General features: G+C 33.9%; 3 protein-coding genes across 10 annotated transcripts; 2 read left to right on the forward strand and 1 right to left on the reverse strand.

Moving 5' to 3' along the window:
* Positions 1 to 506: 506 nt before the first annotated feature.
* Positions 507 to 1,146, reverse strand: LOC127263422 (UPF0057 membrane protein At2g24040). The gene is made up of 2 exons (XM_051292432.1): positions 950 to 1,146; positions 507 to 864 (listed from the first exon to the last, which is right to left on the reverse strand). The coding sequence occupies exons 1-2, from the start codon at positions 1,037 to 1,039 to the stop codon at positions 739 to 741; spliced, it is 216 nt and encodes a 71-aa protein (XP_051148389.1). The 5' UTR covers positions 1,040 to 1,146; the 3' UTR covers positions 507 to 738.
* A 3,528-nt stretch (positions 1,147 to 4,674) lies between these two features.
* LOC127263516 (uncharacterized) lies at positions 4,675 to 14,953 on the forward strand. 4 transcript variants are annotated; one of them, XM_051292587.1, is made up of 5 exons: positions 4,675 to 4,802; positions 4,883 to 4,962; positions 5,768 to 6,162; positions 6,433 to 12,850; positions 12,958 to 14,270. In XM_051292587.1, exons 3-4 carry the CDS (start codon positions 5,776 to 5,778, stop codon positions 12,829 to 12,831), a joined length of 6,786 nt encoding a protein of 2,261 aa, XP_051148544.1. In that variant the 5' UTR covers positions 4,675 to 4,802; positions 4,883 to 4,962; positions 5,768 to 5,775; the 3' UTR covers positions 12,832 to 12,850; positions 12,958 to 14,270. The 4 variants fall into 4 exon arrangements, 3 of the variants coding, with proteins under 3 accessions (XP_051148544.1, XP_051148543.1, XP_051148542.1); XR_007841489.1 differs by adding an exon at positions 14,875 to 14,953 and having other exon boundaries at positions 4,681 to 4,962; positions 12,958 to 13,023; XM_051292586.1 differs by having other exon boundaries at positions 4,681 to 4,805.
* LOC127263517 (uncharacterized) lies at positions 14,508 to 17,083 on the forward strand. Of its 5 annotated transcripts, XM_051292592.1 has the most exons (5): positions 14,508 to 15,092; positions 15,213 to 15,311; positions 15,801 to 15,958; positions 16,530 to 16,688; positions 16,757 to 17,083. In XM_051292592.1, exons 1-5 carry the CDS (start codon positions 14,949 to 14,951, stop codon positions 16,854 to 16,856), a joined length of 660 nt encoding a protein of 219 aa, XP_051148549.1. In that variant the 5' UTR covers positions 14,508 to 14,948; the 3' UTR covers positions 16,857 to 17,083. The 5 variants fall into 5 exon arrangements, with proteins under 5 accessions (XP_051148549.1, XP_051148547.1, XP_051148548.1 ...); XM_051292590.1 differs by having other exon boundaries at positions 15,801 to 15,916; positions 16,530 to 17,083; XM_051292591.1 differs by having other exon boundaries at positions 14,514 to 15,092; positions 15,801 to 15,916; positions 16,548 to 17,083.
* The last annotated feature ends 6,965 nt before the right edge of the window (positions 17,084 to 24,048 follow it).

Consider the following 24,048-nt stretch of genomic DNA (forward strand, 5'->3'; position numbering starts at 1 on the left):
ATGATGTTGGTAGATTTGTTTCAAAGATTTTGGTTGATTTCCAAAATTCATAAAATCTCCCCAAAGAATCAAATCAAACATCTTTTTTTTTCTTTTCTTATATTATATTAAAATCAATTTTACATTCAAAATATCACATTAACACCTACTTATATCACATCGAACAACTATTCCAATTCAAAATTTTACTATTCAAATCAAAACTCCAAATCCAAGATCATCAAATCAAACATATTTTTTTACATTATACTTAAAAACTAATTTTAAATCCAAAACATTATATCAACCCCTATTTATATCCCATAAAATAACTATTCCAATTCAATATTTTACTAACCCCAAATCCAAAACTCCAAACAAACTATGGCTAAATAACAACCACAGTTAGTAATTTGAAAAAAGATAGAATTATACAGCATCCATTATGTAGGTCATGTTGCCACCAAATGTATTAAATCTAGAATTCCCAACACAGTGCAGTACAGATCAAAAGCATATCAAACCAATTCATGAAAATTGCTCAAAGCTATAAGATTTCCACCAATAAAAGTCATATTTCACAAAATAATCCGCATTTTCAAGTCTGGTTTCAAAATACAGCGCTTGGTAGTTGGTAAAGCATCTAAACAATATTGGAGTCCAATAGACCGCAATAAACAGAAATTAACATATAAACAACCAGAAATAAAAAACGGAATAGGAAATCAAGGATGAAACAAAAGGAGCTAAGCCGTCATACTAAGCGAGTTCGTAATAATCGCCGCGGAACCTATCGCGATCGATGAAGACGATTGCGTAGAGAGCGTAAATAATCCCAGGAATGTACCCCAAAATAGTTAGAACCAAGCAGATAAAGAATTCCACCTGTGAAATCAGAATTCTGCAGAATCAGCACAAATAACAACTAAAAAAAAAAAAAAACCCTTTCTTCGATGTAAAAATTGCTTACTGTGCAACAGCCATGACGGAGGCATACGCCGAGTGGAGGTAGCAAAATCGCGAGCAGGATCTCGCAGAGAATTTCGCATCTCGACGCCATCCCGATTAACTCCTCCCTCTCGATTGATTCTCTTCTGATTCAATCGGAATCGGAGAGAGAGACAGAGACGAGAAGAAGTTTCACGACTTAATTCTCTATGTCGGAGAAAATGTCTTATATTAGTATTAACAACAATAATTGAATAGGTCAATGTGATTAGTTGGCTACGTGTTATTTTTGTTTCTTTTAATGATACTCCTATAATGTTCTTTTTTAATTAAAAAATAATATTTTCTCTGTGTAAAATCATGTTATTTGATTGGTTATAAACTTTTTTAAAAAAAAAAAAAATAAAGTAAAATAAAAAAATTTCCATAAAAAAATTAAAATAAAAAAAAAATATTTTTTTATACAAAAATATTGAATAAGAATAAGTTTAGATGATAATAATAAAAAAAAAAAAAAACTTTGAATGACAAAAACGATAATATTTTAATTTTATATTTTTACTGTTGTTAGAATTTCCATAAATAAATTGAATTTTTTATATAATAATTAGAGTAGAATAACCTTCCCGGTTCATCATAAGGAAAACGAAAATCAAGATTTGCGGGAGCTACGAGTAAATAAAACACGTTTTGAAAGTATCAATACTGTGATATGAATCATAAATGCATGGATATGATGTACCAAAAAATCCGCGGTTCCTAACGGGATAAGCAAGAAAGCCACTTTGCTGCCCACTGCTACTAAATCACCACCCCCAGGTTAAACTAGTGTTTGCCGTTGCACTAGGAGCCGTTGCACTGGGTGCTAAAGCATGGGTGTTTTGTATATATATATATAAATATATAAATATATTTGGGGAATACAGTAGGTGTCAGGGAGGGATAAGGACGGGGTGGATACATTGTCCTATGGGTACCATTTAAGGTAAGGATAAGGGTTATGCCGAGGCTTGGAAGTAGTGTTGCTAGGGCGGGATGGCCTTGTGGGGCAATATTGTATAGTATGTTCCATGACAGTAATGACACTCCATATTGGGGCAATGACCAAAGTCATGATCAGATGATTGATATCGCTTGCAGCGAAGAGCACGATTTCGGGTGGAGACAACGAGAGCAGAATCAGGCGGGGAACGCTTAGCCATGTGAAGACGTGTTTCTTCAAAGAGAATGTCTTGAATAGCCGCATCCAACGCAGGGAGCGAGTGTCGATGTAACAGGGAGATACAAACTGCCTCATATTATGGACGAAGAGTCATCAAAATCTGAATGAGACGTATATGATCAGGACTGATCTCAACTTGATCTAACCTATGACAAATGGGTTGCACCTAGGCAAGAAAGTCGTTGACGGATTGACCTGGATCTTGCTTTAAATTATGTAGTGTGCTCCAGAGTTGATAATAATGTGTCAAACTAGTAGCACGAAAACGAACTGCCAAAAAATCTCAAGTTGCCCTAGCTATTTCAAATTGGCCAAACTGAAATTGGATCGCCGGAGTAGATGTATTATGCAGCCAGGTAAAAATATGATGATTCTTGCTGTCCTAATCCTCCAATTTCTCAATATATGCTTCAACAATTTTAGAGGTAGGCGTAGCTTCTCCTATAGTAATGGGAGCAACGTGAGCGACTATATCTCTTGTAACACTCCATCATAACTTTCTATCTATCAAGAAACTTTTAATCGATTGTGTCCATAGATTGTAATTATCTCCGGACAAGGTAATGTTTATCGGAACATGAACATCCATCTTTTTCAAAAAAATAAAATTGAGGATACGTAGTATCTCAAGCCGAAAACCAAATCAATAAAAGCACAGACAAAATCAAATCAAAATCGGAACAATAAAATCAGACGATCACGGAAAATTGTTCAAACTGAAGAAGTGAATATACCATCTGACAGGAAATTAAATTCCGAACACGCCAATCAAAGAATCTCCGGAAACTGCTGCCGCACGCGCCTCCATGCGCCGACGAGGCGTCCGGCGAGTTGTTTTTCATTAGGCGCGTAACGGTCACACGCGCCGCCATTTGGGCGGATTTTCCGGCAGTCGGCTCGTCTCACGGAGGCACTTCCGATGGTGGTGGCGGTGACGGTCGGAGTGGATCGGCGAGATAGATTTGAGACTATCGATGTTTTGGTTTTTTTAGATTGTACAGGGAGAAATCAAGGTTTTAATACCAATTTAAAATTTACGGAAATAAACTGAATTTCTCAAATAATTATTATGCTACAATGTCATATATATATATATATATATATACAAGAGATATTGGGCCGGACTATATATAAATATATATAATATATATCAAAAACTATTTGTCTTACAAAGACATAATAATATAGTTCTATAAGGAATGACCTGATGGTATGTTACCATTAGATAGGGTGTATTCTTTTTGTTTTTTTTTTTACATAAAATTAATTAATTACATATATTCATTATTTTTATATTACATACACAATTATCTATACTCTACAATGCCTACTTTTTTTTTTTAATGACATGAGAATATGCAACCGCTATCCGAAAGTGCGCACTGGGTAAACTCATGGCCGAAACTCATACCTTTCAAACGAGACCCGACAGACAAGTCACACTAGACGAACCACGTGTGACAGGTGACTTGATGCGCTAGGGGTTTAAACCCATGACCTCACGGTCACACGTTCAATCCCCACAATACCAGACCATCCCTTTATTTAGGCGTAGTGGATCATGGATATCTGTACACAAAATTATACAAATATAAGGACATTTTTAATGTTAAATACAATGACGCAAAAAGTAAATATAATTTTTAAAGACGGACGGAGGAAGTATTACCTATAAAGTATTAATATACTAAGTTTTAAGTAGAAAAAATAAATAATTACTTCGTTCAAAAAGAAAAAAAGAAAAAAAAAAACATATATTTTACTTCATAAAAAAGAACCGTCTAAATTAAATATAATCGAAAAATACAAACCAAACATACCCAAGTATACTTTCTTCTCTCTACAATTACTCCAAAAAAAAAACATGTGTAAGCAAGATTGTATTCAATTTGTCCACTATTTTCGTATCTTCCACTTAATTTTTTGAAAATATAATTATACATTTTAATCTTTAAAATTTATAATTTATAATTTTTTTTATTTTAATAAAATTATTTAGTCATCTTAATTTTAATCTAAAATTATTTTTATTAAATTATAATTATTTTTACTAATACATTTCTTAATTACTCACTAATACAATTATACGGGTCACATTTATTTTTTTTGTCATTATACTTAATATTTTTGAAATATTCTTATATTATTTGTATAATTTTTTTCTATTAGTATTATAAGACACTAATTTAAATATTTTTACATTTTTTTTAATTTATATTATATTTTTATATAATAATTAATATTTAAAAATATAACGTTAAAAAAAAAAAATGATAAATGAGTTCTTTAAACGGGAGCCGAAGTATATCATACTTTTTATTTTGTCATTCCCACGTATAATGCTAAAAATAATATCATATTAATTATATTTTAAATTGTATAATCTATAGTAATTTTTTTAAAATTTTAATTATATTAATCATAATTTTAATTTTAATTCATAATTATTTTTAATCCTAAATTTCAGTGAGGGTGTATTAAATTTTTAAAAGCAACACGCCCGTGCTTTCTGCTAGCTTGCAACCCTTGTTGCTTGATTTTTGTGGTCCAACCAACTCACACTTTCATGGCTACACAGATTCCTTAAGGGAAACAGTTTCGAATCTTCGATCCCACGCATCCCACGCGATCATTTCTGCGCTGCGTGGACTCGGTGGTTTGGTCTTTTCTCTCCTCGAATTTTCTTTTATGTTTTGTCCGCTCGCTGACTGATCAGAAGTTGAACGATTACAGATGATATAGAGAATAATATTGGAGTGATCTATAATCAATTTTCAGCAAACGCCTTTTGGTTGCCGAGGAAGCCGCTCGAGGTTCGTACATTCTCTCATCGCTTCTGTATTTCTTCCTCTTTTTGTGCATTTATTGGTATATATCATTTGTCTACTTCAAGGTGTGAAATTTTTAGTTCCTAGTTTTATTTTTTGCCGTTGCACACAGTGAATGCTGCTAGAGTATATGACGTTTGTCGATATGATTCTCAATTAGTTTTTTTTTTTTTTTTAAATAATTTGATTTTAATTTTTAATTTTTTTTCTCTTCTGCCATGAGGCACACTAACTGATTCGCATAAATGCGTACAAATAGAGTATCGTCTTCAACAGAGTGTGTTTGTCATGTGTGAATCAGTGAAAGATTATGCAAGTTTATTTTGTTCCATGGCTAATGTCACTGATACTTTGAATTTTTTATCATCGCTCTAGTTTTGTTTTAAAATTTTAAATGGACAGACTTTGTGTTATTCTAAATATTATGCAAAATTTGTAACTTTGCAGCAAAGAAAGATAAGCAGCATATATAGTTGATCTTGAGAGGAGAGACATTTATCTAGTGCATTTCATCAAAGTTCAAGAACATAAAATTTGTGGGATTCATTGAACATGGAAGGAATGATGGGAAACAGTTGTTTTGAAACTAATGGTGCTTACTGTCCTGGAATACTTGGCTATTTCATTCATATTCCCTTGGCAAAACAAACTTCTAAATTTACCATATTCTGTGGGTGATTAGTGGTTAGTTGGCTTCACTAAATAGAGTTCAGGTTAGAGTTTTATTGCACCCCCTTATTCATTGTTATTTTTTCCGCTAAGTTTGTTTTGTGTTTTGACCATGTTTCAGTAAGCTATATGGGATCGAACTTGGGTGTTTATCCTGACCCTCTCCACCCCCCTTACCTTAATAATATGCACGAGGCGCTTCAAATTGAAATTGAAAAGGAGCAGACTAGAGGGGAGGTAATCTTATCTGAGATTGCAAGAATGCATAATCTGATGACTGCAATGGAACTGGCTCTGCCAATAGGTGGTGACAGTTTCCCATTTGGACTTTCTCAACACACGAATAACATTGATTCACCATCGGGGACTCGATTGGAGCACATGTCTCCAGCGGAAATAATTAACATGGGAGTAGAGGAGATGAAAAGGCTATATAGAATGTGCGGAAGTGGAGACTTTAATACGCCAGTGCTTACACCAAACAAGGGGAATAAAATCAAAGAATGCAATGTTCAGGTTAGTATGCATTGCTTGCTCTCCCCTCTCTGTGTGCTGGTAAAAATGCCTTATCATCTTATGTTTTTCTTATGAACTCCATTAGATTAACGCTTTATAACCTATTATCTTCTCACTTTCAAGAGTAATTTTGTAATAAATCATGAAAGCGAACCTTTTATGTTTTGGTTAAATGAATCACATATTCTGGTGTATGAGGTTTACAGATTTTCAGCAACTAGGTTATTGCAGTAACAGTGCCTTGTATGAACATTGTTTTGAAATTTGTAGGCTAAACCTGGTGATGATGTATCTAGAGCAAAGAGTGAGGTTTCACTACCTGCCATTGATCAAAAGCTTGATGGGAAGTGTAGTTGTGACCTTTGCCATGTTAGTATGCCCAATGAAAGATCACTTAATGAGCATCTTCGGGGAAAGAAACACAGGCGGAAATTACAGATAGAAGAAACCATAAATTTAAGCTCTCTTAAGGGGGTGGAAACTTCAATTGAATCAGCGCCACTTGTCAAGACTGAAGCATCCTTGATGGAATGGGATCTGTCTCCAGTGCAGGAGAACCTGATTGTGGATCATTTAAAAGAAGATAAATGTGCAGTTCAAGAGTTTGAATGGAGTTGTGCCCTTTGTCAATTTACTTCTCCTAATGAACAAGCTCTGAATGAGCATCTGCAGCGAAAGAAACACAAGGTGATGGAGTCTGCATTAAGAGTCGATGGAGAAGGGAAAAACTGTGGCATGGAGCTTTCTCCTGGGAAATCTACAATCTATGCCCCCACAGATCCATGCACAGATGAGGCAATGAAATGTGGATTGGAACCTTTGCTGCCTAACACTGAGGAGGCTAGTGTAAAGAAACATGATCTTCCTCTATTTCCAGAAAATATGAATTCAGACGATTTGAGGAAAAACCAATTCACATTCGATCAAAAGGCGAAATGGAATTGTGACCTTTGTAAAATTGTTGCCACCAATGAATATTCACTAAAGGAGCACCTGCAGGGAAAGAAGCACAAGTCAAAGGAGGCTGGAAGTAATATGTTCTTAGTGGCAGTTACCAAACCTGAGCAAGATATAGAAGCCACAGATTCAAGGATGGACCAAGGAGTTAATTTTACACTGAAACCTTTACTACATATGAAGACAGAGAAAACATTCTTAAATGAGTGTGATCAATCTCTGTTGCTGGAGAACATGGACAAGGGTGATTTGAAGAGAACTCAGATTTCATTTGATCAAAGTGTAGAGAGTTCTCAATTTATTGCTACGAGCGGAAGAGCTCTTCATGAGCACGTGGAGGGTACGGAACACAAATCGATGGAAGAAGGAAGAAGCTCTAGTATTGGACCTTCTATTAAAGCTCCTAAGTCTGTTCAGGTTGTAGGAACTGGCCATCCGAGCACAGAGGAGAGAATAAAATTCACACCTAAACCAATACTGCTTAAGAAGACTGGGGAGGTAAGCCTAGAGGAACAGAAATTGCTTGTGTTGGAAAATAACCTGAACAGGGATGATGCAGAGAAAAATAATTCCATGTTAGTTCAAAAGGTAGAGTGGAGTTGCACTCTTTGCGAAGTTTTTACTCCCAATGAACAAGAACTAAATGAGCACTTGAAGGGAAAAAAACACAAGTTAAGGGAAGCTGCAGTAATAGCTGGGGAGGCTGAAAACAACTGTTGCATTGAATTATCCCCACTGGAAACTGCTAGTTTGGTCCAGGTTTCTGAAAGCAGAGAGATGAGCATGGCAGAGAGGATGGAGTTTACAACCCAATCTTTGTTGCTTAAGAAGACTGTGGAAGCAAAGTTGGAGTTTCCATTGCAAGAGAAATTGAGTTCCGGAGACTTAACAAAAAGTTCGTGTGCATTAAGTCAAAAGTTGGATTGGACTTGTTCCCTTTGCCAAATTAGTGCTCCCAATGAAAGAGCTCTAAATGAGCATCTCAAGGGAAAGAAACATAATTTAAAAGCGGCTATATTAAGATGTGAGGAGAATGAAAAATACAATGGTGTTGAACTTCCTACTATGACCGTCACTAACTCTGTTAATGTAGCAGGAATAAGTGATCTGAATGAGGACAGTGCTGAATTTTTTTCTGAATCATTTGAGAAGACTGTGGAACCAAGCTTGAAGGAACAGAGGTTGCCTCCATTGCCAGACGACCTGAAATTGGAGGAGCTGAAGAAACATCATTCTACAGTACCACATAAGATGGAGTGGAGTTGCGCCCTCTGCCAAATTACTGCTCCCAACGAAAAAGCTTTGAATGATCATCTGCAGGGAAAGAAACACAAGTTGAAGGAAGCTTCATTAATAGCTGAGGGGGCTGGGAGTAACTTTGGCATGGAACTTCCCCCAAGTATAGCCCCCATTGAAGAAGCCTTAAAAGAGAACTTACAGGGAAAAAAGCACAAGCTGAAGGAGATTGCATTAAGAGTGGAAGAGACTGGAGACAATTCCAGCATTGACATATCCTCACAGGCATCTGACTTGGTCCAGGGTGCTGAAACCGTAGATATAAGCATGGAGGAAACAGAGATGTCTACAAGTGAATCCTGGCTGTTCAAGCAAACTGTGAGTTCAAACTTGAAGGAAATGGATATGTTTCCATTGCAAGAAAAACTGATTTCAGGAGATATGGCAAAAATTTCCTGTGCATTAAATCAAATGTTGGAGCAGAGTTGTTCCCCTTGCCAAATTGTTGCTCCCGATCCAAGAGCTCTAAATAATCATCTCATGGGAAGGAAACATGATTTAAAGCTGGCAGTATTAAGTGAGGTGTATGGAAACCACTGTTGTGTTGAACTTCCTCCAGTGACTGTTAAGAACTCTGGTCATACTGCTGGAACCATTGATCTGAATGAGGCCAGGGATAAACTTTTATCTGAAACCATCCTCTTTGAGAAGACTACAAAGTCTAGCTTGGGGGAGCAGAATCATCCTTCTTTGCTAGATGACCAGAAAGTGGAGGATTTAATCAACTATCAGTGTTCATTCGAACCTAAGGTGGAGTGGAGTTGTGGCCTTTGCCAAATTACTGCTACCAGTGAAAAGAATCTGAATGATCATCTGCAGGGGAAAAAACACAAGTTGAAGGAGACTGCCTTAAGAACTGAGGGTGCCAGGAAATGCTCTGGCATGGGACTTTCTCCAAGGACAGCTACTACTTGTTCTGCCATGGAAACTGTAGATCCATGCACCTGTGGGGGAGTGAAGTTTACAGCTGAACCTGTACTGCCTATAAAGACTGGTGAGGCAACCTCAATGGAACAGGATCTTCCTCAATTTCCAGAGAATATGAAGTCAGATGATTTGAAGAAAATTCAATCATCATCAGATCAAACATTGAAGTGGAATTGTCACCTTTGCAAAGTTGTTGCTCCCAATGAATGTGCTCTTATTGAGCATTGGCAGGGTAAGAAACATAAGTTAAAGGAGGCTGGAGTGTCCTCAGTAACTGCTACCAAACCTCCATTGCTTCTGAACATGAATACAGATGTAAAGACAAATCAAGTTACATTAGCTCACCATATGGAGTGGAGTTGTTCCCCTTGCCAGGTTACAGCTCCCAACAAAAGGGTTCTCGATGAGCCCATGCAGGGGAAGAAACACAATTTGAAGGATCTTGAAGTTTCTAGTGGTGAACCATTCCTTATCACCGATGCCAAGCCTGACCATATTGCAGGAATGATAAATCCAATCACAGAAGAGGGAATAAAATTGAAAGATGACCCGTTACTGCTTAAGAAGAGTTTGGGGACAACCTTAGAGGAACCGGGCATGCATATGTTGCAAGAAAACCTGGACTCAAATGTTTTGAAGAAGGTGGAGTGGAGTTGTGGCCTTTGTGAATTTGTAGCTAACAATGAAAGAGCTCTTAATGTGCACCTGCACGGAGAAAAGCACGGGTTGGGGGAGACTGCGACAAGCTGTAGCATTGAATCTTCAACTATGGCTATGAATTCAGTCCATGATGCTGGAAGAATAGATGTAATTATGGAGGAGAGGGTGAAATTTACAGGTGAGTCATTGGTACTTCAGAAGACTGGGGAAGTGAACTCAAAAGAAAAGAATATGGCTCTGTTGCAAGGGAAAGTGAATTCAGATCCTTTGATGAAAAACTTGTGTGCATCAAGTCCTAAGTTGGAGTGGAATTGTGTACTTTGTGGAATTGTTGCTCCTAATGAAAGAGCACTAGATGAGCATCATAAAGGGAGAAAACACAATTCGAAGGTGGCTGCATTGAGAGCAGAGGGAGATGGGAAAAACAGTATCATTGGACTTCCTGCATCGACTGTAAGTAATTCCAATCATGTTGTTAAACCCATTGATCTGGATGGAAAGGATGTTAAACCTTTGGTCTGTGAGATTACTGGGGAGGCAAGGTTGAAAGAAAGGAGTCGACCTCCTTTGCAATATGACCTGAAACCTGAGAATTCAAACAATAATCAACTTTCCCAAGTTACTGCTGATGTTCGAGATTTGAATGATCAGTTATGTGGAAAGGAAAGCGAGTTAAAAAAGGATGCATTAAATGATAAGGCGACTGGAAAAAGCTATAAAACTGTATACATCCCAGTGAAAGCAGCTAAGCCTGCTCAGGCTGACGGATCCATGGCGACAAGCACAGATGTGGGAGTGCAACATACTGACGAAACTTTGCTACTTATGAACACCAAGCAGACAAGATCAGCCTTGGCTCCATTGTTGGACAATTCGAATTCAGATGTTTTGAAGGAAAAACAGTCTCCAATTTCAGTTGAAAATGCAAAGTGGTGTTCTTCACTTTGCCAAACTATTGCTCCCAATGAACGAGTTCCAAATGAGCGCCTGCAGGGAATGAAGCACAAATTGAATGAGGCTGATTCAAGTACTGCAGGAACTACATATTCACCATTGAAAGATGAAATGGTATCTGCATCCAAATCTTTACTAGAGAATATTGACAGTTTGCCTCCATTGCAGGCAAATCTGGACTCAGGTGATTTGAATCAACACAAGTCTTCATTAGCTCACAATGTAGAGTGGAGGTGTGCCCTTTGCCAAATTACTGCGTCCAGCGAAAGATCTCTGAATGAGCATCTTCATGGAAAGAAACATAAATCAAGAGAAGCCGAATTAGTAACTGAGGGTTCTGAAAAAAACCCAACTTCGATGAGTGCTGCTAAGTCTGTGCAGGCTGTTGGAATCATGGATCAGAGTGTGGATAGGAGACCCTCGTTTTTATCTGATGGATCTTTCCTGCCTAGGAATATTAGGGATCCGGAGGATCTGCCTCCATGCGACGATAACCAGAACTCTGATGATTTCAATGATGCAGCATTTTCTCAAGAGATGGATTGGAGTTGTGCCCTTTGCCAAGTTCTTGCTCCCAATGAAAAAGCTTTGAATGAGCACATGCAAGGAAAGAAACACAGGTTGAAGGACGAATCATTAAGATCTAAGGGGGCTCGGAAAATTTATATTATCAAATCTACGGGGAAGGTAGCTACTAATTCTGTTGACGTTAAATCAGTAGTGCCAAGCTCAGAGAAGGGAACAAATTCTACAGTTAAACCTTTTCAGCCGAAGACAACCAGCGAAGCAAGATCAAGGGGATTGGATGTGCAACCATTTCCAGTTAGCCCAAATTCAAACAACTTGAATGAAAGTAAGTCTATGGGGGCTCGGAAAATTTATGTAGTTAAGTCAACTGGGAAGGTAGCTACTAATTCTGATGATGGAGGAGCAGTACATCCAAGCGCAGAGAACGGAACAACCATTACAGTTGAACGCTCTCAGCCTACGATGACTAGCGAAGCAAGCTCAAGGGGATTCGATGTGCAACCATTTCCAGTTAGCCCAAATTCAAACAACTTGAATGAAAGTAAGTCTACAGGGGCTCGGAAAATTTATGTAGCTAAGTCAACTGGGAAAGTAGCTGCTAATTATGACGATGGAAGATCAGTAGTTCCAAGCTCAGAGAAGGGAACAACCTTTACAGATGAATGTTCTCAGCCTAAGATGAATAGTGAAGCAAGCTCAAGGGGATTGGATGTGCAACCATTTCTAGTTGGGCCAAATTCAAACAACTTGAATGAAAGTAAGTCTATGGGGGCTCGGAAAATGTATGTAGTTAAGTCAACTGGGAAGGTAGCTACTAATTCTGATGATGGAAGATCAGTGGCTACAAGCTCGGAGAACGGAACAACTTTTACAGTTGAATGTTCTCAGCCTAAGATGACTAGTGAAGCAAGCTCAAAGGGACTGGATGTGCAACCATTTCCAGATAGCCTAAAGACCTTGAATGAAAATGAGTCTGCATTTGATCCTAATGTGCAGAAAAATGTTAATCCAAGACAAGAAAAGTATACATACTGGTGTGAGCTTTGCAATGTAGGGACCTTGTGTGAGACAGCCATGAGGGGTCATGAAAAGGGGAAGAAACACATCAAGCAGCTGTCTAAAAGTGACAGAAAATGTGAGGCCAGTAATCCCAATCCAGAGGAGACAACCATGGCTACAGAATGTGTTGCTGAGTGTGGAAAGAACATTACTTCAAAACATATTGGCAAGATGCTCCAGGTAACAAGATCCGAAGTTGATGATCTCATGCCTGTGCCAGTGAAGGACACAGTGAGGTTGTATGGATCTAAGAGCAAGAAGATGGTCTGGCAAATGACTGGCCAGTGACTGGTAATTGAATAAAATGGTATGAAGATATATTACTTTTAGATATATATATATATATATATACACCTCCAGGGTTCGTGTTCTGCAGTTTCTGATGTAGCTATGAATTGGATCTAAATGTTACAGGCAGCTTCCAGAAGAATATGAGAGATCCCAATTATGACACGATGTACAGCAAGATTGTATGAGAAGGTAAGTTCCTCAGATGGATCATGTTATGATAATCTGTTTTGTTTGAAATCTGATTTGTAACAAGAAGACAATTTGGTGAAAAAATTCTTACAAATTCAAAGGGAAAAGTTGCAATTATATACACGTACTCTATTTTAATGCCCATAAATTAGCAATGAAATTTACTAGAATGCTATCAAATTGATTGAGTTGATATGCAATATTGCAATACACACACACACACACACGCATATATATATGTATATATATATATATAAATATTTCTTGGACAGCTTCTGAAGGTTACTTATTGTAATTGTGGAATAGCTTTACTGCTATTTTCTTGTACACACCTGGAGAAACCATTCATTGTTCAAAGTTTATGTTTGAACATTTCACATTTATTTATATTTACATTTTTATTTATCTATTAGTTATATTTGACAGCTTGGGTTTGTTTCCATTGGTCCTTGTGTATGGGCCACCAGAGCCCTCTTGGTAGCGCGCCCAATATTTGAATATTGGGGGTTAGCAACACCAATGCCTTAGTAAATACATCCACTATTTGCTTTCAAGAGCTTTTAAGAGAGTGTGAACAAAGTACAAATCTTTTTATTCATCAGTACCTCTTGAATGAAATGACAATCAACTTTGATATGTGTGATGAAACTACGAACTATTGGCCATGTGCATATTTTGCTAATTGTCACGATACATATGACTGGTCTGTTCATATTTGTACCATATATGGCTCTCCAAACAGATCTTTTAGCTACAGGACTTCAACACTTGTTAGTGTCGTAGCCCAATTGTAAGCTTCTGCACTAGTATTTTATCACATGTTCTTTAGGCCAAAAAATTGTTGGGAAGGATTTTTTCTTCCTCCTCCTAAGTCTTTTTTCTGTATAAACACATAAAGAACTTATAATCTCTGCCAAACAGAAAGCTCCAAGTAAACAATAAATATTTGAATGTGTAACCTTAAATCACCATTTATTCATAACACTATATATAATGAAATATTGTATTATTTAGATGCTACCTGAATTTAATCTAAACTTACATTAGGTTTACCTACTTAGTCTTAAAGTCCCATTCACAATAATTGTAAGGTGAGTGGAGACAAAGTTCATTGGGATGTGTAGAGTTATCCAAATCATTGGGAAGTGTTAACTCCCAATATATTTCCTACTCTTTTAATATGACCATTTTAACAAGTCTGAGTTTGAAAATATATTCAAATAATTTTTAAGTTGAGCAAGATTTCACAAGATGGTAAAATTATATCTTTATGTTATACTCCCTCTATCTTACTTAATTTGTCCTATATTTTTATTTTTGTCCATCCCACATAATTTGTTATTTTTTTCTGGAAATATAATGGTACACTTTAATCATATTTTAAAATTGATAATTTATAATTTTTTTTTATTTTAATTAAATTATTTAATCATCTTAATTTTAATCTATAATTATTTTATTAAACCATAATTATTTTCACTAATACATTTTTTAATTACTTACTAATTACACAATACTTAAAACTCTGTGCCTAAGCTAAATAGGACAATTTAGCTGGGACGGAGGGAGTATTTGTTAGGGTAAACATGTGTATAATACATGCATTTTACTGTAAATGTGTGAAATACCCTGCATAATTTTTATTAGGATTTTGTGCATAAATATAGATATTCTATACATTATTTTGACTAACATAATGGTGAATCATACGGAAAATATATGCAGTGTTCTTCATATATTTGTGTTAGAACATGTAATTTTTGTTACAAACTAGATAAGGCTGACTACTGCACACTTAATCTATAAGGCCCTTCAGTGTTTTTCAAGCCATCACCTGAAACAACTTCTCAGGTCGAGCTTTGCATGCTATGCAATTCTGACAACCTTCACCAAGAAAAGCTTTTATTGTCCAAACCAGCAGTATAATGGCTGATGCCCAAACCTCATCATTGCTCTTCACTCCTGCATGTTATACTTACAATCAAACTGCAGATCAAATCAGCACTGTACTCAACTATGTAGCTGAATCTGATGATCTCATTGGAGCATCTCAGTTTGTTCAAACCAGGGTAATATAATAATTTATTTTATATTATAACTGATATTATTATTAGCTGAAAGAATTTACGGTTCTATCTGCATATTAATGTTTTGTATGTAATTTATTCGGTATAATTCATTGTGTACAGATTGAGAGGTACATTTCCAATCCCAGATATTACTTCCAAGTGAATGAAGAGTATGTGAAGAACAAGTTGAAGGTGGTTCTGTTTCCATTTCTGCACAAGGTACAATGATCATACGTAGAGCTTGTTATTATGATGATGATGATGACTGTGTGGCGGTGATATGTTATGCTTGTTTTTATGTATTGATTTTTCAGCATTAAGTTATAGTATAATCTGGGATCTGGTGTTGAAAATTAAAATCTGATGGATTATGTGTTCAACATATACAGATTTTGTATGTGATTCAATCGTATATTTTATATTGTACAATACCCCATTTTCTAAATTATATTATGTAGTCACAGTTAGATTAAACAAATAAGTCATTGTTTGTTGAGATTGCATTCTCAGTGACATGCATTTCTCTACATTATCTAATCGCTATTAATTTTCGGTCGAGATTGTGTTCAAAGCATGTTTTATATCGTTCAAAATATTTTTTATGTAGTTTTCAAGAAATTTTCGTAACATTCAGTAACATAATCGTGAAAAACCTCCACATATTATCCACTCTCTTAAAGTTATATCCTTGTTGAGTGCAAATTGTAGGGACACTGGATGAGGACAGTGGAGGGTGATGGTGGAAAATTGAAGTTAACATTCAAGCCTCCGATGGACGACGTAAATGCACCCGATCTCTACATTCCGGTGATGGCATTCGCAACGTATGTTCTTCTTGCAGGTTTCCTCCTTGGATTTCATCACAAGTATGCTCTCATTACCTGATATGTTTTCTCGTTATTCTTGTTATTATGTGGGCATACATGAGCTAGTGTCTGGATGTATATGTCCCAATCCGCTGGAGTCTTAATAGGAATCATCAGAGTGTCTCCATTTATTTACTTTCCAAATTTTACTCGAAAGTTTTTATAGCCATTCAAAAAATTTTAGCTCCGAAAACAGAGAAATGAATAATGTTGCTAAAAGTAGAGATTGTTTGAGAGGTTTAGAATCAGAATGTGGTATTTTTAGGAGGAAGAAATGAATTTGCAATCTACATACAAATTAGAGTTGTTAATCGAGTCGAACCGAGCCATATTTTGTAGCTTTAAAGCATTATTCGAACCTCTAGGAATCAAGATTCGAGCACAATTTTATTAATAGATATGAGTCTAGATGTCATATCAAATTCGATTACTCAAATCAACTGCTCATTGGACTTCTTATATTGAATCGATCCTTCTGAGCACCTCGTCTTAACACATTATTACTATCAGTTATTACATTTTCGACTCTTATAAATGTCTCATTTTTCGCAATCGTTTGTTTTATGAATAGAGGAGCAATTTTTGGCAGGTTCAGCCCCGAAATGTTATCCGTGCAGTTCAACACAGGATTGCTGTGTTGGCTGCTGCAAGTCCTACTGGTCGAAGCCACGCTACACGTCTTAGGAGGCGGCGGGGATGTTCCGTTGCTCGATATCATCGCCTATTCCGGGTACACATTTGTCGGGGCAAGTGTGGTCTTGGCGACGAGGTTGTTTACGAGCTCTTTGTATCATGCAGTTGCCTTGTTCGAGAGCTTCTGCATGGGAGTGTTTCTGGTGAAGACGATGAAGAGGATATTGATTTCGGAAGTGCAAAGCTTCGAGAAGAATTCGACTAAACGGAACTATGTCTTGCTTTTCATGGCTTCAGCTCAGATACCGCTTTTATTTTTATTGGGAACAGTAGGGCTTTGATGCTCGGTAAGTTTAGTTTTATGTCCGGGCTTTACAATTAGCGCTGAAATAATTTTATTCGATTCGATATTCGATTTAAAATTTGAATAGATATTTGATTGATAATCAAATACTCATTATGATAAGTATTACTCATATTTTTGTTTTGTTCTTCTCCTCTTGCACAAAGCAGTCGAACCATTTGCAATTAATTAATAAAAATTAAGAAGTGAAAAAACTTATTTTATTTTATTTTTTACTTAATTAATAATATATATATGTATTGATGACATGATAACTCGTAGCCGCTGTCGAAGTACGCACTGAGTAAACTTCCGAACGAACCCTAAACTTAATACGGTGCAGACTCTAGGATGTCACTTTGATTTTAAGATAATACCTTCTATGATGTTTGTTTGATCATGTTTTGGTGTTTTGGTGCGCATTCAAAAAAGGAAAAAATTCTATTTCATCGGTCTTATTCAAAAAATATTATTTTTTTATTTTAATAAAAATTAATTATATATTAATATTAAAATACTTTAATTTTTAGCTAAATTTAAAATATATAATTATATATATAATTAATTAATACATGATAATAAAAAGCCGAAAATGTAATTTTTTTTTATATTTTTATTAACTAATAAAATAATATTATTTAGGGTGTGTTTGTTTGGGGGTTTGGATTTTGAGTTGAGATTTGAATAGTAAAAATTTTGAATTTGAATAGTTGTATGATGTGATATAAATAGGTGATGATGTGATGTTTTGAATGTAAAATTGATTTTTAGTATAATATAAAAAATAAAAAATAGGTGTTTGATTTGATGTTTTTTGGGGGGAAAATTTTGGATGAATAGTAAGATTTTGTCCAAATCTCTCAACCGAACACACCCTTAATCTACTACAGAACTCCAAATGACTCTTTGGATTGAAACAAAGGAAATAAAAATTTAGAATTAAAATATACTTGATGTAATATTTAAATAAAAAGTAAGTTTGTTAAATAAACTCCGGTTATGGAAAATATATATGTGGTCTTTTTTGTGCTTATTTGGATACCTGCATTGACTACTTGTCATTCACTATTATTGACATACTAAAATTTAGGGCTCTGCTTTTCTTTTTTTTTTTTTTTTTTTAATAATTTGGAATTGAATTGAAAAAACTTAAAAGTATTTGATACGATGTTTTAAAGAAAAAGATTTCATTATTGTCGATGAATAGTACTTAAACTTTTAAAATATATATGTAAACTGTTGGGATTCCCGTTTACGGATATATGAATAATGATTTAGTTTTCCTAACGATTCGAGCTTTTAGGTGAGACAGTCTTTAGCATTCGACATGGTATCAGAGCCTAGGTTAGCTCTCGATCTATTAGTGTTTCGATATATATGGTATTCGGTGATTCTTTGGAAATAATTGAAGGTTTTCTTAAACACAAGGTGTGTTGATGCATTTATCATTTAAGTTGTTAAGAGATTTTATTGTATTATCGATTTGTTTCTAAAATTAGTCAACGACTTGTTTCTTATTGTGGAATGATAATGGTGCAAGGGTTTTGCTCTTCAATTGTGGTGTTTTGTTTTTTCTTTCTTTAAAGGAAGAAGAAACCTATAGCTATCAAAATAGGTTAGGTCTTCGAGTTAATTTACCCCGCTAGGCTTAAAGGAGGATTGGGTTAACTTTTTATTTTTTTTAATTTTTTTTTATGACGTGGAAATCTGCCGTCGCTATCCGAAAGTGCGCACCGGGTAAACCTTCGGCCGAACCTAATACCCTGCAAACTAAGTTAACTTTTTTTTTTTTTTTTTGAATGATGTGGGAACCCGCAAGCGTTACCCGAAAGTGTAAACCTCCGGCTGAACTTAATACCTTGCAAACCAGGTCCGACGAGAAAGTCACACTAGGCGAACCATGGGGTTAACTCATTTTTAACCCTCTCTCGTCGTGGTTTGTCTAGTCAAAATTCATCGACTCATGTGTTTAGCATTAGCTTGTCATGTGGGTCAATTTTGACAACTCTAATATTGAACCTTATTATCCAAACTACTTAAAGAAAATTGATCATTTGGCCTTTGACATTAATATTAGAAACTGTATAAAATATATAAAAGACTGTGAAGGTAGGATATAAAGTTATATAAAAAAACTGTCAAAATAAACCTCCCTTCCTTATGATTTTTCAAGGTTTGTGTTTATATAAGGTACATGTTTAAACTCCAAAATAACATGACTATCTTTAGATAGAGATTTTTATTTTATTTTTATTAATTTTACTTTTACTTTTACTTTTTATCTTTTAGTTTTAGAAAACAAAATAAGTATATAATGTGAGATTTTGCAATATATATATACGTTGGCGGATCTAGGATTTTGAATTTGGTGGGTCGATAAATTAATATAATTAAATGAAAATAAATAAATAAATAATTAATTAATAAAAATTTACATTAGAAATATACGAAAAAATTAACAATCACTTATACATCAAAATAGTTATAAGTGTTTATGACGAGATCTTATATTTTGGTATCGCATGACAATAGCATCTATATTAACTTTTTCGTAAACACACCTCTTTCTAAAAAAAAGTAACAAAAACAATTATTTAATAATTATTTTTTCATGCTATTATGTAATTTCTTTTTATTATCGTTATAGTTGAAAATAGTCTTTCCACGTTTGCAGTTGCTATTTTTATTTGTCTCAACAAGTTTCATAGAAAATTCATTTAAATGATCCAAATCCCAAAATATTTCATCACATTAAACATCGATTTTGCTTCTGACAATTCTGTAGAATATAATTATGCAAGTAGTTGCAATATCTTTTTATTAAAAGAGGAAAGTCGATTGGAGGGAAAAAAAGCAAGACATCAATAATTCTTTTGATGGATCTTGTCGAATACCGAAATTGATTCATGAAATAAAAATAGAACTAATATTTAACGATATATTTGTAATTTAGTGATAATTAGTATTATTTTTAATTTTTTTTTGTGGGTCAAGCCTAATACTGCATCCGCCCCTATCCCTATATATATATAGATATAGAATAGTTGTTGTGATGTTTTTTTTAAATAACCTTTAAGTTTTTTAAAAAGTGTCTATTTTATATGTTCATTTACATTTAGTAAACAAGTACATTTTGTTCTTTAAATTTATAATCACTATTTTCCATTTATTTATACAAATATTAGTGATGGAGTCCACATATTTCCTAAACATATTCTACTTTAATGCAAACATTTTATTAATAACCTTATAAAAGTTCAATTATATCTTTATAACAACTACAAAAGTAATAGTATTAAAATGCTATTTTTTTAAAAAAAAAAAATTCATGCTCAATTTTTTTGAGCATTTATAAGATGGAGGGAGTATTGTTGATAAATAATATCAAAATTTCTTGTTGATGTTATATTGGTGTGGTATTAAACTTGTTGATGATTTTAAATCATATATAAACATTGCAACATTATTGGATTGGCATATGCTTAACTGTGTTTTATTTGCTTTCCATTTTCTATTTTTATTTTTTTGAATAACAAGCTAAAATGGAATATATGTTGAACATAGATTGAATCCATTCAATAATACTCAGCTCCATTTAGATAGAAGTTTTGGAGTTTTGAAACTATTAAAAAATTGGTATTTGATGTAATACTTCTTAAAAATGATATCTTAAAGTGTCCATATAAACACAATCTTATAGTTTGATATATGAATTCAATATGTTTGTTTGGCTAAATTGGAAGCATGCTTGACCATGGATTAAATATATTAGACTATTTGAAATAGGTGTTAAACCATGTGTGATTTGTGTTGAACCAAAAGAATTGTTTGCTAACTTCTTTACTATAATGCACTATTTAGTATTGCATATATTCTTTGTAGGGTTAAAAGATATATCATTATATCTTACAATATATAAATAATTAATTTCTATAGAAGCTTCATATATATATAGATAAATATTTTTCCCACAAGTTATATTATTTTGTAATACTTGATTTTCGAAAAATAGTCACAATAACTAAGTCTGACTTTTTTCATCCAACTTACTTTAATAGGCCTAGAAAATTTATTTTTTATATATAGACCAATTGATGTAATGTGAAAACGAACCAATTCTTACTAAATGGAAGACCATCACTTCAAAAACATGAATTTTTTTTTTTGAGCGGGAACACCAGAGGCACCAATTTCCATTTAGAGTAAAATTTTGAGAATAACTTGAAACACGTTTTTATTTTTATCTTTTAGTAGCGATTTCAATCTAGAGAAAGTTTATGTCCGTTTTGAATTTAACCCTAGAATAAATTTTGTTTTCACCGGTGGATCTGACATTTAGATTTGTTCTTTGGTAATCTAGATTCTTCGAAGGGCATCAAAGGTTTTCTTAACCACAAGGTGTGTTGATGCATTTACCATCTGAGTTGTTAAGAGATTTTTTATTGCCGATTTGTTTCTAAAATTAGGCGATGACTTGTTTCTTGTTGCGTCACTAGATTTTATTGAATGGAATGATAATGGTTTTTAAGGTTTTTGTTCATCAATATGGAGTTTTGCTTGTAGCTTTTTTCAGAGGAAGTAGTAACCTAGAGCTGTTAAATGGATTAAACCTATCGAGTTAGTCAGTCCCGCACCACCTTAAAGAAGGTTTGGGCTAAGTCATTCTAAACCCGCCCCTGTTGTGGCTCACCTCGTCAAAATCCGTCAAATTATGTATTGTAGGTTAGCTCATCTTACCTATCATAACAACTCTAATATTGAATTTTATTATCCAAAATAGTTTGAATATTAGTCATTTGGCTTTGGACAATTACCACTACAAAGTATATAAAACAATTGTGAAAGTAAAATAAAATTTATTCCAATAAAATATATAAAACTGTCATTAATTAGGTGAGCCTAGAGGTTATCTGCCTGACTCCCTGCCTTGAGAGGGAGGGTTGGTTAATTAAGTGTGTTCTTTAAATATAGTTCATGGCACTTGAATTTGTTTTGTATTTCCTCTAAAATAGTTGCTTAAACATGTTTTTAGTGATGTTATTAGCATGACATTAAACTTGTTGATATTTTTAAAATCATATATAAATATTGCAATATTGTTGGATTGACATGCTTAATTATGTTTTATTTCCTTTCATCTCGTTGCGAATAACGAGAATAATATGGAACATATGTTCAATCATAGATCGAATATGCTCAATAAGATATGATATTTTGTGAGATTTTTATAGTTTTAAAAAATATTGGTGTGATGGTTTGTGTTATTTTGGGATCATGAATTGAACACGTTTTAGCTAAATTGCAAGCATGCTTAATTAACCATGTATTGAATATATTAAATCATTTGAAATAGCTAGCTAGGTGTTCAACCTTGTGGGATTTATGTTGAACCAAAATGTGTTGCTTTATATATAACTTCTTTACTATAACAAAACTAATTATATAAAATTCATAATTTACCTATAAGAAATTATCTAACAGTGTTGAATTTGGTATTGGATATATTATTTATAGAGTTTAAAAATATATCATTATATTTCACAATATATAAATGATGAATGTCTATACAAGGTTCATATGTTTATATTTGTTTCCAAAATTTTGTGATGCTTGATTTTCTTAATACGGGTAGTATATAATTTCCTTATTATCACTTATATTCTCACAAGTAGTATTAAAAATAGTAGCACTATATATTATCATAATCAAATTGTTATGTAATATATAATAATATATGTATATAGATATATAGATAAATAGGCAAATAATATATTATGCCGTATATATCTATGTGCACGGGTACTATGTCTGATAGAATATAAATATAGATATACTATATAAGGATGTATATATATATATATATATATAGTGGCGGAACCAGGATAGGGGGACTATTTTTTTAAATTAATAAAAAATACTCATTCCGTCTCGAAACAATAAGGACATTTGGATTTGGCTCGAAATTTTGAAGGGGAAGTGGTTCGAATTCACTCCGGGGTATGGCATAAGTTCCAGGAAAGGTAATAATAATATTAGGTTGAAAATGAATATAAAGTAAATAGTAAAATACTAAAATATCATTAATAGTGTAGTGTATTTGTGTAAAAAATAATAACATTTGTGTAATAATAATGAAACCATGGTTGAGACATTAATTTGTCTCAAAACAAGGTTTTGTGATGCAAGATTATCTCAATGTTTTTTCTTTCGAGACAATTTTCGAGATGAACTTGCAATTTTGTGGTATAAGTATATATCTAGGGAGCGATTAGGGTGATGAATTAGAAAAATCAGTCAGCACCCGTAATATATACAAACAACACACAATCTTATTATATACAACACATGTTCTATATAATAATGACAGGTAATGTTGCTTAATTTATAATTATAGCATGTTTTATAATAATATGTGGTGTACTGAAATCAATTAGTATTTGTGTTGTATAAGACTATAGCTTGTGCTGTCAGTTCATGTGTTGTATTTGTGTTGTTGGTTCATAATTACAAGTGTGTTATATAACATTATGTGGTGTGCTGAAATCAAGTATTGATTATGTTGTATAAAACTTTAGTTTATATGTTGTATTTGTATTATATGAATGCAGACGATGTGCTGCCGATAGTAATACCGTGTGCTGTCTGACAGCACACCGTTGTGCTGTGGTGTCAGCATAGATATATCTATGTGTATGTGTGATAGAATATAAGTATAGATATACTCCCTCCGTCCCACATACCGTGTCTGCTACACTGTATACACGGTATTTTAGGAGGGGTGTAATTAGTAGATAATTAAGAATGTATTAGTGAAAATAATTATCCTATAATATAAATAATTATAAATTAAGATTAAGATAACTAATTAATTTAATTAAAAATTAAAAAAAATAAATTAAAAAGTTAAAATGAGATTTTCCAAAAAAAAGAAAGTGACATGGAATATAGGACGGACTGAAACGGCAACGTGGACATGGTATGTGGGACGGATGAAATATTATATAAGGATATATATATATATACACACACGAGAGAGAGACTGAAGTTTTGATTTTCTGTCACCAACTTGCATTGCTTGACATTATATAATTAATAAAAACAACTACATTGCTTG

Source organism: Andrographis paniculata, unplaced genomic scaffold (genome assembly GCF_009805555.1).
Source record: "Andrographis paniculata isolate CXL003 unplaced genomic scaffold, ASM980555v1 Contig69END, whole genome shotgun sequence".
NCBI classification, from domain to species: Eukaryota; Viridiplantae; Streptophyta; class Magnoliopsida; order Lamiales; family Acanthaceae; genus Andrographis; species Andrographis paniculata.

Bases quoted from the DNA above. Each gene is read 5' to 3' on its own strand.
- LOC127263422 (XM_051292432.1), bottom strand. From the start codon at position 1,039: ATGGCGTCGAGATGCGAAATTCTCTGCGAGATCCTGCTCGCGATTTTG. The intron at 865-949 runs GTAAGCAATTTT...CTGATTTCACAG, and splicing joins TCCGTCATGGCTGTTGCACA to GTGGAATTCTTTATCTGCTT.
- LOC127263516 (XM_051292587.1), top strand. From the start codon at position 5,776: ATGGGATCGAACTTGGGTGTTTATCCTGACCCTCTCCACCCCCCTTAC. The intron at 6,163-6,432 runs GTTAGTATGCAT...TGAAATTTGTAG, and splicing joins TCAAAGAATGCAATGTTCAG to GCTAAACCTGGTGATGATGT.
- LOC127263517 (XM_051292588.1), top strand. From the start codon at position 14,949: ATGGCTGATGCCCAAACCTCATCATTGCTCTTCACTCCTGCATGTTAT. The intron at 15,093-15,212 runs GTAATATAATAA...CATTGTGTACAG, and splicing joins CTCAGTTTGTTCAAACCAGG to ATTGAGAGGTACATTTCCAA. The intron at 15,312-15,800 runs GTACAATGATCA...TGCAAATTGTAG, and splicing joins TGTTTCCATTTCTGCACAAG to GGACACTGGATGAGGACAGT.